The sequence below is a fragment of the Littorina saxatilis genome, linkage group LG3 (genome assembly GCF_037325665.1).
Source record: "Littorina saxatilis isolate snail1 linkage group LG3, US_GU_Lsax_2.0, whole genome shotgun sequence".
Lineage (NCBI taxonomy): Eukaryota > Metazoa > Mollusca > Gastropoda > Littorinimorpha > Littorinidae > Littorina > Littorina saxatilis.
This window is the reverse complement of record NC_090247.1, coordinates 45390637-45404537: the sequence shown is the minus strand read 5'-3', so window position 1 is coordinate 45404537 and position 13901 is coordinate 45390637. Positions and strand designations below refer to the sequence as shown.

Here is a 13901-nt window from a genome sequence, read left to right as displayed (position 1 = left end):
TTCAGCTATCAAACATCGGCTGTTTCTCGTGTTTTGCGAGCAAGTCTACTCTTTTGCCTGGCTCTGCAGTAAGTCCACATATTTTTCCGTAATCCAGTCATATTCCTTCAAAATGCAATCAATCGGCGGTGACAGACGTGTCGGTCGCGTTTTCCTCACACCGTCCATACCAGTTTAAGTTCATCCATGCAAACACACTCGCAAAACAGTTTATCACGTAGATACATTTCAAATAGGGAGCAAATGGTTAAATCTAAACCTACATATTTGTTCCCTAAAATTTGCTTCTCTGTCAATAAGCCTAATTACACACGTTCGAGAAAAACAACGTGGAATCGATTCTGAATCGAGTAAGCCAAATGGGTCCCAAACCCGTTTCGCCCGTTCTGCCGACCTGAAACGCAAAACAAAAGAATTGTGCGCTTCAACTAAATTAATTTCTATTCGACTTCATTACTTTCTTGCAACTTATGAACCTTTACTTAAAAGCTTTTAAATGGTCTGAAAGTAGTGTTACCGCGTACTTATCGATGCACTCATTCGTTTTATTTTTTCAGCGACGGTCACTTAGTTTAAGGTTGCAAAAGGGCTAAGTCTCGCTGGCAACAGTTTTACCCTGCACAGATCGCAACAGTGCCGCTAGTAGTCTACACTTTGTGTTTGATGGTAGAATGGGATATACAGATTACAACACTCGTGGTTTTTTATATGGCTTGTATTTCAGTCAAGACCCAGCGGGAATATCAATCGAGAGCCACTCGCCAGAGGCTCGTGTCTCCCGATGATATTCATCCGCTGGGTCTTGACTGAAATACAAGCCATATAAAAAACCACTCGTGTTGTAACCTATACATATACATACGTAAAACAGAAAAACTATTCACATGACTATATACACGTTGTAGGCTATACATACATTCTTGCGTTATGAAACACTGATGCTTTATGGACAGATATGATCAATATGAAAATAATCAGAACGAAGTCTTCCATCACTGTGACTTTTCGTAATTTGACATTAAATGTAATGAGAGGTGTTTTTTGAAAGTATTGAGACTTGTTGGGACTCGAACTGATTCCGGGAGAGAATTCCACAAAACGCTGCCAGAATAAGCTAAACTTGATTTAAAGAGATCTATCCGCGGAATGGGGACGTTGAATTTTCGGCTTGGTTTGGCTTTAAATTTTGTAATGAAAGCACTCGGTGCATGTCCGGAAAGGATTTTGTGAAGGAGCACGCCTTTATTTGATTTAAATCTTTCTTTTAAAGGCAAAATCTTAAGTTTTTTATAATCGTCGAAAACAAGACTGGATTGTTTTAATAGAACTGATTTTAGTGCTCGTCTGTGTAGACTGTACAGTGGTTTTAAAATGTTTGCACTGGCAGAGTCCCAGATGGTCGAACAATAATCCGTGATGGTTTGTATGTATGCATTATAAAATAATAACCTTGAGTGTGGATCAAGAAAGTGCTTTATTCTGTTCAACAAATATATTTTCCTCGACACGGTTTTACACAACGATCTAACATGATGGGTCCAAGATAAATTATTATCGATATTTACTCCCAAAACTTTGTGATCTCCTACTTCCGCTATTGCATCGTTGCCAATTAATAAGGAATGAGGATTATTCTTGATGTTTTGTCTTTTTTGCCTTGTTGTAATTAACATGTATTTGGTCTTTTGGGGGTGAAGACTCATGTGGTTATATTTCGTCCAATTAATGAGATCATCTACACTGTTCTGCAATGATAAATAAACTTTGTCTAATTTTTTATCAGAAGTGTGTATGGTCGTATCATCAGCAAATAGTTCACAATCATCATTAACACTAAAAGGAAGATCGTTAATATACAGAGAGAAAAGAAGTGGCCCAAGGACAGAACCCTGGGGGACTCCATATAACACCGGTCTTTTACTTGACATAGTGGAATTCACGCAGACGGATTGCTCTCGTCCGGCTAAGAAAGATGAGAGGAGGCATAGGGTTTGGGGTGACAATCTATACTCAGCTAATTTTCTTAAAAGTAACTCATGATTAATGACGTCGAATGCTTTTGCAAAATCGACGAATAGGACACCACAGAGTTCATTATTATTAATGTTGCTAAGCAAGTTTTCAAGAAGGTTTATTAATGCTGTGTGGCACGAATGATTTACTCTGAAGCCTGACTGATTTGAATGAATAAGGTCGTATTTCTTCAAATGTGCGGCCAAGTGTGTATATATGTGTTTTTCAAGTGGTTTGGATAAAACAGGAAGAATCGAGATTGGTCTGTAATTGGCGGGGTCAGAAGAATTACCTGATTTGAATAGCGGGATTACTTTTGCCTCCTTTAATTTGGCGGGAAAGTCAGATTTGTCCAGGCACAAGTTGTAAACGTATGTCAGAGATTCTGCAATAAAAGGGGCAGACAACTTCAAAATTTTCCCATCAAGATTATCTAGACCATGAGTACCAGTTTGTTTTAAGCATATCAGATAATGGAAGACTTCGCTCACAGATAACAGGGGGATGTCTAAATTATGTGTAATATTTTTTGAAACACAAAAGAAAACTGTTTCAACTTGTCCAGATTATTCTGTTTTGATCTATCATTTGTGATTATTTTTTCAACAATAGAAGTGAAATGAATGTTAAGATCATCCGCAGGTACATCAATGGCAGAAGATTTTACGGTTTCTTTACGTGTCAACTGGTTGATCACTTTCCAGATGGCTTTTGAGTTTTGTTTCGTATTTGATGCAGCGAGCTCACGGTAATATTTTTTGCGAGCAGCACGTTTCATGGACGTTACTTCGTTTCTCTGCTTTCTGTACTCTTCTTCTCTGCCATTACGTTTAAGAAAATCGCGGTGATTAATCGCACATTGAATGTCGTGTGTAAGCCATTTTGGTTTTGGGTTTTGCTGCACACGAAAGGTTCTGAATGGTGCATGTTTATCATATACTTTTAGAAACAAGTTGTACCATAATTCAAATGCTTCATCGGGGTCAGTATGATTATAATTTGTTGAAAAATCTGTACAACTTAAATCAGAAAGAAATGATTCTTTATCAAGTTTTGAAAATAGCCTATACGTTATGAATTTATGCTTTCGTTTGGGGATTCTAACCCCTTTTTTCGACCATGTGAGGCATATTGGAAAGTGATCACTACAACCAATACTTGGAACTGAGGTTTCAATAATGTTAGCCTGAGTTGACACACATATATGGTCTATAAGCGTAGATGAGGTAGCTGTAACTCTTGTTGGAATCGTTACTAATTGTTGTAAATTATGAAGGGATAACTTTTCCATCCAGCACTTGTTGGGTTTCAGAAGATCAAGATTAAAATCGCCCAAAAGTATAATTTCTCTGGATTCAAGGCTGACAGCGTCCATCATGTTATCGAAATTATCAAACCAGTTAACATGTTCAGCTGGATTCCTGTAGCAGAAACCGGTCAAGACTGGCGCTGATTTACGCAATTTTAATTCCAGCCATATTGTTTCAACCGAATGCTGCTCTAAGTGATGAAGTCTATGAAACGTTAAGGACTCGTGGATATAAACAAGCAAACCAGTTTCTTTTGTTGATGATGGATCTCGACGTACGACATTATATCCTTCAATCTTAACTTCCACATCTGTGATATTGCTGTTAAGTCTCGACTCAGAGAGTCCAAAAATGTGAAAGTATTTGCCTGAGTTGAGAAGAATAGCTGCTACCTCATCAAGCTTATTTATGGCATGATTAATATTCAAATGTCCAACTCTTAGACCGTCTTTAACAGGCCAGGAATTCGTAGATACAGTCATGGACTTTTATTAAACAGTACACAATGAAAACAATCTCTGTAAGAGAAAATGAGTGAGTAGAAATCTCGTAGAATACAACAAAAAAAACAAGAACAATTCAAATTAATCTAGAAAACAAAGTTTAAAAAAGAAGAACAAAGATGTATGCACTGTAAAGGCAGGAATCTGCAGGAAATGCACAAGCAATTCGATAAACTCGATCGTACTTCAACCGTCACAGAAAAGTCAATTTTCCAATGCTCCAAGGCGCTGGTGGTAATGCTGAAGAGTTAGAGGCAATCACAGTACAGACACGGATTGACCGACACAACATTTAACTCGCACGTATTGAGTACAATTCATGCGCACGGGCAGAACAGTTGAACCTGCCAGGCCAATGATATGCTTGTCACAGGTTACGTTATGATCGCTAAACAAAGGGTACTCAGTTAAGTTATTTTCCACAATACTTTTTCGCGAAAATACGGATAATTGAGCGAAACACACTGATAGTTAGGTACCGAATATGCGTACCATTCACACAACTGATGAAGATGATCACTGTCGTTTGGTGGACTATCCTAGCGGTAGTCCGATGAACTCACCAAGACGATGTTCCAGCAACAGACTCTTTGTTCAGAGCCGCTTTCTCTCTCTCTCTCTCTCTCTCTCTCTCTCTCTCTCTCTCTCTCTCTCTCTCTCTCTCTCTCTCTTTCTCTCTCCCTCTCTCTCACACACACACACACACACTGACACACACACACACACACACACACACACTCACTCAAACCCACATTGTTAAACACGCCAGTGTCAGTACATTTGTTGAGGTTGTTGTAGATGCAAGAAGTAATTCCACAGTGCAGGATGCCAGGGTGGAGACATCATAGGTGGTGGAAGAGGGCGGTGCAGAGGGGCCATTGCGTGCGCCCCGTTAGCTTGCAGCGGCGACATCATGGGGTGCGCGTGGCCAGGGAAGGCAGCCATCCGTTGAGGAGGAGGCGGTGACCAGGCATGGTCAGCATACCCAGCATCGGCGTGGCGGACAGCTGACAATGGAGGTGGCAGAGTGTAGATTGGCGGGGCAGCAGAGCGTGGCTGATGGTACTCGGGCAGCTGCTGCATCACGGGGTCGTCTCGCAGCTCAGCACTGAGCGGAACACTGGGCGCTAACGGCACGGCGCTGGTGACTGAAGTGTGGTGGGCGTGGCTGGGAGGGTGTTGGGGGTGGCTGGTGGGTGGGCGACCGTGACCAGCCTGGGTGTGGTCATGAATCAACAGGGGATATTCCTCCTGAGACACGAGGGGAGGAGGGCGCTCGTGAACATTGCTCCCCATGGGATGATGCATCTGGCGTTTTGGATCGCCGGTCCGTGGTTGTTGATTCCCGTCATTGCCTGGGCCAAACAAATTTTCGGCAATACGGGCTGTTCCTTTGGGGCTGGGATGAAGTACGTCTCTGTATAGCGCTAGGCGTGGAGCCCCGCTATCTGTTGTGAAGATGTTGTCATGCGAGACGAATGCAACCCCAAGTCTACCACACACTTTGTTTAGCGCATCGTTAGAGAGGCGTATGTTTGCATTGAGGGGTGACCGGCCTTTAGCAGGGAGGATGGCGGAGGCACAGAGTGACGCGTGAGGAAACACTCGCCTGCATTCCTTGACCAGATCTGTCCACGTATTGCCGTCGACTGGGGAATGCTTACATGTATTCACACCTACGTGGAAAGTGACAGTTTGCACCTGAGGGGAGGGTGATTGTTTTTTCAGTCTGGCGATGAGGTCTGTCCCCGTCATGCCTGGAATACACACTTTTTGACCGATGTCTTCGGCTGAGCGACTGGATTTTGCCATGTTGATGCCTCGGATGACTGAGTCACCCAGCAACAAGGAAGTAGTAGTGTTGTTGAGTAGAAGGGGCCCGAGTTTTTCTACTGAGCTTGAAGAGGTCTTTTGAGCCGATTTGGAGCTACATGTATCATTGGCGCAATCTGTAGAAGAAGCGCTCGCCGAAGCTGACACAAGTATCTCCTGGATTGGGTGTGGGGTAGGTTGGGAGGTTGAGGCCTTCTTTGTAGCATTTGTACCGTTCTCGTTCGGGGCGGTGCTCGAGCATGTGTCGTCGTCTACCGACACTGAGGGGAGCCATGTGGGTGGTGGTGGGAGATCCACGTCTTGATCCGTGTGGCATACTGAGGGGGGACTTGGGGGAGAGGGCAGAGGGGGGTCATCTAGCCTTTTTTGGATCTTTTCCACCACACATCTGATTTGGGCGTTTTCCTCCTCAAGCTTGGCCACTTTTGTTTTGAGGGACTTGATTTGTTGTTTCGTCGCGTCCTTTGATTCATTGCATTCCAGAGTGACTAACCTGTTGCCTGCAGATGCCAGGTTCTCCAGAGAGAGAGAGAGAGAGAGAGAGAGAGAGAGAGAGAGAGAGAGAGAGAGAGAAAGACAGAGAGAGACAGAGAGAGAGAGAGAGGAGAGAAAGAGAGAGAGAGGAGAGAAAGAGAGGGAGAGAAAGAGAGAGAGAGAGAGAGAGAGAGAGAGAGAGAGAGTGAGTGAATACTGAATGGTTTACTGAACTAAGGCCACAGACCCATATAGAAACCAAAGCCACAGCACAAGGTAACATGAAGTGAATTTGCCAAAAATTCAAAAAAAATAAAATTTGTTGTGCACACAAAAGCATTCAGGCTGTTGAATTTTGTCATGTGTCTTGGGAAAGGGGAAGTCTTATTCTACGTAAAAGCCGCGCCAGGTCAGAGTGAGCCAAATCGTTTGCATGGAAAGGACTGTGCCTTTTAAGGACGCATGGATTTTTCATCAATTCAATTGCAGGATAACAACACAACACCAAATAGTTTCTAAGCTATTATTTCTTTTCCTTTCTTGAGTCCCACAAAGTTCCCAATGCATGCTAGGGCATACTTTTGTATTGAAGCTGTTCGTGGAAATGTCATGTAAGTTTTTACACTGGCTAAGGCCTAAAAAAAAAATAGGTGTGGTTACGGTAACCCGACCTACCCTATTTTTAGGGGCCGATCCTATAACTTTTTATTACATTTGTCAACAAACAAACAAAAACGAGTGCAAAAAACGTAATGAAAGCGAAAGCGCCCGAGTCGCACACTTATTTCCCTGTCAAGTAGGTTTAATTTGTACACATTAGAAAAAAAAGTAAAAAAAAAAAAAAAAGTGATTGCCTACCTACCTACCCTATTTTTTTTGGCTATGTTACCGTAACCACACCTATTATTTTTTTTGGCCTAACATGAATTTTTTAGACTGGCTTAAATGAAAGAAGTATGCATTCTTGTGTTTTGTTTCTGCAAGCGGTATCATTTCCTCATGTTATCTGATTTTGATCTTTTACAGTTTTAACCGCTAGGATATCCACAATGGGCTAATTAAACATATACGCCAGCCCACAGTGCAAAACAGGATATGAACAAGGTATGTACGTATAGCGCTGTTTACATCATTCGTTTAAATTCAAAAATCAGACTAATTTGCCTTCTTCGGCATTATGCATAAGGTATTCATCTTCATTTTTTGCAATGCTGACTGTAGTTCTGTGTGTGTCTGTGTGTTTACCGATATATTGTAGTTTATCAATCGGTTGAAGACGACACAGTTTCCAACTCCCCAGTTCGTTTATTTATGAGCGAGACTTCTTGAGTCAGTTGCATGTATGATAGCTAACTGTGGTGTCTGCAAGAAAGTTAGGGTATTTCGTATACTTCATACTTGGTGTACATTAATTTCAGCTTCGGCATGACTAGTCCCGAAAGATGCTAGTTTGTAAGTGAAATGATCTGACTTTGGTTGTCTTTCGAAAAAGAATCCAAATTCGGGAATGGACTCAACAGTTCGAGGTTTAAAATGGAGCGGTAGACTAACGAATCCGATTTAATCCTTCAAGATTGATATCCTTGGGGTTATGTGAAGGACGTAGTATACCATAAACAACCTTAGACAATCAGTGACTTGAGTACAGCAATTACAGGCAGGATCAGGGCATCCCAATAGAGGATTGCGTTCCTGTCATCGGTTAATTTTGCGCAAGTGTGACTCTACAATGAAGGGGTCATTTCTCCAGTCAATTGTGTTTGGCGAATATCTTCATGGTTGTGCATGGAATTCACTTTGTTCATCACCATTCCACGAAGGATCCTGTTTGAGGTTTCATGTTCCGATTTGTTAGTTCTTTTCAAAAGTGTTCCAAAGTACCCCTCAATTTAACCTGTAAACTCACAACTTTGTTGACCTTCGTCATGCATAAGCTGAAGTTAATTAACACCAAATGATAACTAATTCGGTCAACGGATGCAGAAGTTATAAAAACAAAATTGGGTTCGGATGTTTAATAACAAGAGACAAACTTGAATAAAGCCTTACGAAGTACATGATTGTAACTGGAGCAAAAGTGTGTGTGTGTGTGTGTGTGTGTGTGTGTGTGTGTGTGTGTGTGTGTGTGTGTGTGTGTGTGTGTGTGTGTGTGTGTGTGTGTGTATGTGTCTGAAGTGCAACAGTTAACAATGACGATGAGACAGAAAGCTAAAGCACAGATCCTTTTATCTAACGATCTATAGCGTCCTCAGTTTTTTTTAAAATGTTGCTGTGTTGACAAACGTTCTCCGAGCAAACGTCTATCGCATGGGTTTTTTCATAACATTGAAAGCGTTTCTTCTGAGTAGAATGAAGCTGAATCAAAATGTAAAGAAACAAAAGACCCATTGCTCAAAACATTCAGAAACAGGATGATTTTGGTTGGGTCGTATACCTAAAAGAATTACCGAAGGGATTCATTTGAGGCTAGTGTATTAATGCAAATTGAAAATCTTTGAAACTCAGACATAACTTTATAGAAATTTGATAAAAATAACCAAAATTCACAGTAGTGTTTTGCATCTCCCTCTTCACCCAACCCCAACCCTAATTTCTCTGCCCTAAATCGCTCAAAAACAGACACACGTTAGTTTTTCGCCTCAGTGCGTATATATCCACATTTAGAAATATTGTATTATTTATTTTTGGTCACCGCCCTTCCCTTTTCAGATAATTATAGTCGATTTCCCTTGGATTCCCGATGGGTCCACGGTAGACACCATGATCACGCATGCGCACTAAAACCACTCAAGTCACTTTCCCGAATCTATTTATAACCTCCGACCCAGTAGGGTAAATGACCGAGACGGCTTCGTGCACCGCGACCAAGTGGGAGGGAGAGGCCCAAGTCGGTTAGCCCACAAGAAGGTGACAACTCTCACCAAGTTACCACCCAATGGTTGTCACCCGCTTCGAGCTTCGTGCACCTCAGCCCTGCGCTCTAAACGATGGCATCAGTTGGACCTGATCATCAAAAGACATTGCGAGCTAAAGAACGTAGTTATCAGTCGCTCTTAACAGAGGGCTGACTGTGATCACTCATTGGTCTGTTCAGATCAGGATACAGCCCAAGAAATTCCACCGTCCCAAACCACCAGGCAAACCACGCATCGACACCAGCAAGGTTAAAGACACAGAGATGGTGAAGAGGCATGCAAAGAGCCTGGAAGACGCACTGGAAGTCAAGCCCCCAGAGGCGAACGCAAAACAGCGCTGGGATCATTTAACGGACACCATCCACAACACTGCATACACCGTCTTTGGAAGACGACAAGGAAAGACAGAAGACTGGTTTGAAGCCAACGCTTCTGAACTCCAAGCAGTGATTGAGGAAAAGCGAGTTGCACTATTGGCACACGTACAAGCAACAGCCAACCGAGGCAACACCGCGAGCACTTAGGTCAGCCAGGAACAAAGTCCAGAGTGCAGTCAGGAGATGTGCAAATGACTACTGGTTGCAACTATGCGAAGGAATTCAGCTGGCTGCTGACTGCGGATATATCCGCGGTGTCCATGACGGCATCAAGAAAGCTATTGGTCCAACACACAGCAAGACAGCACCACTGAAGTCAACCACTGGAGAAGTCATCAAAGACAAAAGCAAACAAATGGAGAGATCGGTGGAGCATTATTCTGAACTGTATGAAAGGGAGAAATTCATCTCAGAAGCTGCGCTGGAAGCTGTGGAACGATTACCCGTCATGACAGAGCTGGATGAGACAACAAGTTTGGAGGAGCTCTGCAAAGCCATAGACAGTCTGCCCACAGGCAAGGCACCAGGACTGGATGGGATTCCCCCATAAATTGGAGTAGTACCTTCAGCGCCTCATGGACAACTTCTCAGGAGCCTGCCAGGACTTAGACTTGACCATCAGCCTAAAAAAAATCAATGGCCAGGACACTGAATGCCCACCAATCATCACCATCACCAACTATCAGCTGGATGTCGTGAATGAATTCACATACCTTGGCTCATCAGTGACTGACGATCTTGGCATGGACCCTGAAATCAAGGGAGAACAGAAGCTCCAACCAGCCTCGGAAGCACAAAGGCTCAAAGCCAAAGAAAAGAACAGTAAAGTATCAACACTATCAGATACTATTCACAAGTGTGGTCGCTGCGGCAGAGACTGCCACTCTCGCATCGGGCTACACAGTCACAGCAGGGGCTGTTCCAACGCCAACGGACTTTTCCAGGCGCAGATCCATGGCCCCGCGGGACCGACGGATGCCGACGATAGTTTCTCTCGAGCTGTTTAGGGTTACATACTTGATGTTTCCAAACGGCACACACGCACACACACACACACACCAACGCACACACACACACACACCAACGCACACACACACCAACGCACACACACACACACACCAACGCACACACACACACACACACCCCAACCAGGGCCGGACTAGGCTAAGAGAGGGGGGGGGGGGGTGCCAGTGGTGGACCAGGGGGATGTTCCCCCTGGCGGGGTCAAGGGGCAGAGTCCCTTGTGGGGCTGATGGGTAGGTCATATTCTGAGATAGGAAAATGGTCGCTCCTTGCATGAAACGGCATAAAATACACAATAATAACAAATGTTTTAAATAAGACAACAAGTTTGGACATGTTTAGGCTGGGGGGGGGGGGGGGTGTTGCGCAACCCCCATGTCACAAAGATGTGAGTAGCATATTTGTGAGGTGAAACCACGTCGTGTTTTTAACCTCCCTAAATATTGAAGTGCGATGCGTAGCTGACCGGAGAGGCGTTATCACGGGTTTTGTGCGTTGCACGAGAAAACCATAGTTTGACATGAGTTGTGTTTATGAGACATGTAGCTGGTCTGGGTGTAATATCGTCACAACGCTCAACATTTTCAACCAGTGAGGTTGTCAGCGTGTGTCAAGTTTGTCGGGGACAAACACTCTTTCAAGAGACGGGTCTCTTAAGGTAAATGATTTACTATGTTGTATATTATTGACGTTGGAATACATAGCTGGAATGTAAAGGTTAGTGTGTACAAAGTGCACTAAATTCTAGTGTGAAGTTCTGAGAGAATTCTTGTTGTGATTGTATTATGGTTTTCGTTGGTAAATTCTTGAGCATAATTGCTGTTACGCATTTATGTTATGTTTAAGACAGTGATACTATGTGTGGTAGTGTCAGTGATGGATTAAGTGATTCATGGATGAAGTATAGTTGGATTTTGTCTGTGGACGGAATGTGAATGTAGAATGAACGAGAGAGATGTTTACATGACTTTAGTTTAGGAAGAGGAGATCGTTTAAGAGAATGTGTATTAAGACTTGGGTTAATTCTTTAGGAGGTTCCATGAGGGTTTTTCCATGGCGTGGACAAGGGAGGGACCTTACACGGGAGAATGCGGAGCGATGGTGGGGGGAGAGACCACATCGGCGCAGAGATGGCTAAACGGAGGAGTTTCCATCGTTACCGGTCGTAGCGACGACGGTTTATTTCGCTAATCTCGGGGAGAAACGTGAAAGGTGTGTGTTGGCACCTATAAGGAAAGTTCTGGGAATTCATCATCTACGGGATTCAACGACACAAGGATGTGTAAATGACGACATGCAGTGAGCCGTGATACGAACTCGTGAGTGTTGGTCAGCCCCTTATCTTGTGCGTTAATCTAGCTTTGAGAAAGTATCTTTATAACATGTATTTACATGCATTGAGTGAATGCTATATGTTGTGTGAACTGTGTGTTCAAGAAGTTGATTCGTATTGATGTATTTGAAGTGAAGAATTGTGTTATATTTTGGTGAGGAAATAATAAGTCTGTATCCTCCCAAAATTCTGTGTTTGGAGTGTTTTAGTGTGAAGAGTGAAGAGTCAGGGTAATTAGATAGGGCAGAACACGTATACGTAAAAGTAACTCCTTTATTCACACTAAAATCCACTTCATGACACCCCATAACCCCCCCGGTAGTCCGGCCCTGCCAACGCACACAACACATACACGCACGAACGGTGGCACTGAACACTCGATGCATGTATCTTATTGCATTGTATCACAAGACGTTACATCTCCAGATACCATTGAACTTGAACAAATCACGAATCACCAGTTCACGCAGTTAAAAAAAAGGGTGCATGTATCTATAAGACAGCTATGATTACATCTAAAAAAAAGCTTCTATTCTAATGTGGCATTGTTTTGCAGATCTGACAGAATTGAAGTAAAATTTCAACAAGCCAATATCTATTTGGCCATGATGACGTCAGCAATGAGAACATTGGATCCCACAGAACGCTGGCTAGGCTGTTGACCTCCTGCGTACACACGTACGGTACCTGGATAAAATAAATATAATTTATTCTTATAATTGTCAATTGATTGATTGATTCATTAACATTAGGTGTTAGCCATTCTACGTGTCTTTGCTATTTTGACATCAACATCAATCATCATCAGTCACACGAGCAACTTGATCGTATGAGAAAGGGGAACAAGTCGCGAAAGGCGAAAATACAATATTTAGTCAAGTAGCTGTCGAACTCACAGAATGAAACTGAACGCAATGCCATTTAGCGCGGTAGTGGTTACGCTATGCTGCATAGCACGCTTTTCTGTACCTCTCTTCGTTTTAGCTTTCTGAGCGTGTTTTTAATCCAAACATATCATATCTATATGTTTTTGGAATCAGGAACCGACAAGGAATAAGATGAAAGTGTTTTTAAATTGATTTGGACAATTTAATTTTGAAAATAATTTTTATATATTTAATTTTCAGAGCTTGTTTTTAATCCGAATATAACATATTTATATGTTTTTGGAATCAGCAAATGATGGAGAATAAGATAAACGTAAATTTAGATCGTTTTATAAATTTTTATTTTTTTTTACAATTTTCAGATTTTTAATGACCAAAGTCATTAATTAATTTTTAAGCCACCACGCTGAAATGCAATACCGAAGTCCGGGCTTCGTCGAACATTACTTGACCAAAATTTCAACCAATTTGGTTGAAAAATGAGGGCGTGACAGTGCCGCCTCAACTTTCACGAAAAGCCGGATATGACGTCATCAAAGACATTTATCCAAAAAATGAAAAAAACGTTCGGGGATTTCATACCCAGGAACTCTCATGTCAAATTTCATAAAGATCGGTCCAGTAGTTTAGTCTGAATCGCTCTACACACACACACACACACACAGACACACAGACACACGCACATACACCACGACCCTCGTTTCGATTCCCCCTCGATGTTAAAATATTTAGTCAAAACTTGACTAAATATAAAAAAGGAAGAATGACCTTCAATAGTTGTAATCCACGTTTATTAGTATACGTACACAAATAAACCCACGCCAGCATGCACTTGTACTGAACATAAAACTCACACTGCAGGAACGCCCATCCCGACCGTGTGTATACAGCCAGGTAGTCAGCAGGCACGGTTAAGTGAAGCGTGGTGCCTTTTCCAGGGGCCGTGGTGGTCCGTGTCACTGCCACCAGCTGCAGGCGGGGTGTGGCCACTGAGGTCTGAACCCACTCCACGTAGATCTGGGTCACCTAATGATATCAACGCTCGCAGGTGTTGGAATGCCAAACACGGTGCAAAAAAAAAAAGAGAAGGAGGGGGAGAAGTTGAGGCTGAAGGAGACCTAAACGCTTAAAATAGACGGACAAATCTTGCGAACTCTGTTTCCCCCAAAACGCACAGTATGCTAAAATGTGCAAAGTCATGAAATTGAATTGAAGAAAATGAAAGCGATAAAT

The 13901-nt window shown here is 42.7% G+C and overlaps 1 protein-coding gene across 1 annotated transcript in view; it reads right to left on the bottom strand.

The window, feature by feature from the left end:
- Positions 1-12151: 12151 nt before the first annotated feature.
- LOC138960784 (uncharacterized) overlaps positions 12152-13901 on the bottom strand; it is a 31652-nt gene continuing 29902 nt past the window's right edge. The window contains exons 12-13 of the mRNA XM_070332433.1: positions 13523-13694; positions 12152-12468 (exon numbers count right to left, since the gene is read on the bottom strand). Coding sequence (XP_070188534.1) covers positions 12377-12468; positions 13523-13694 — 264 coding nt within the window. The 3' untranslated portion in view covers positions 12152-12376. The remainder of the gene's footprint in view (positions 12469-13522; positions 13695-13901) is intronic.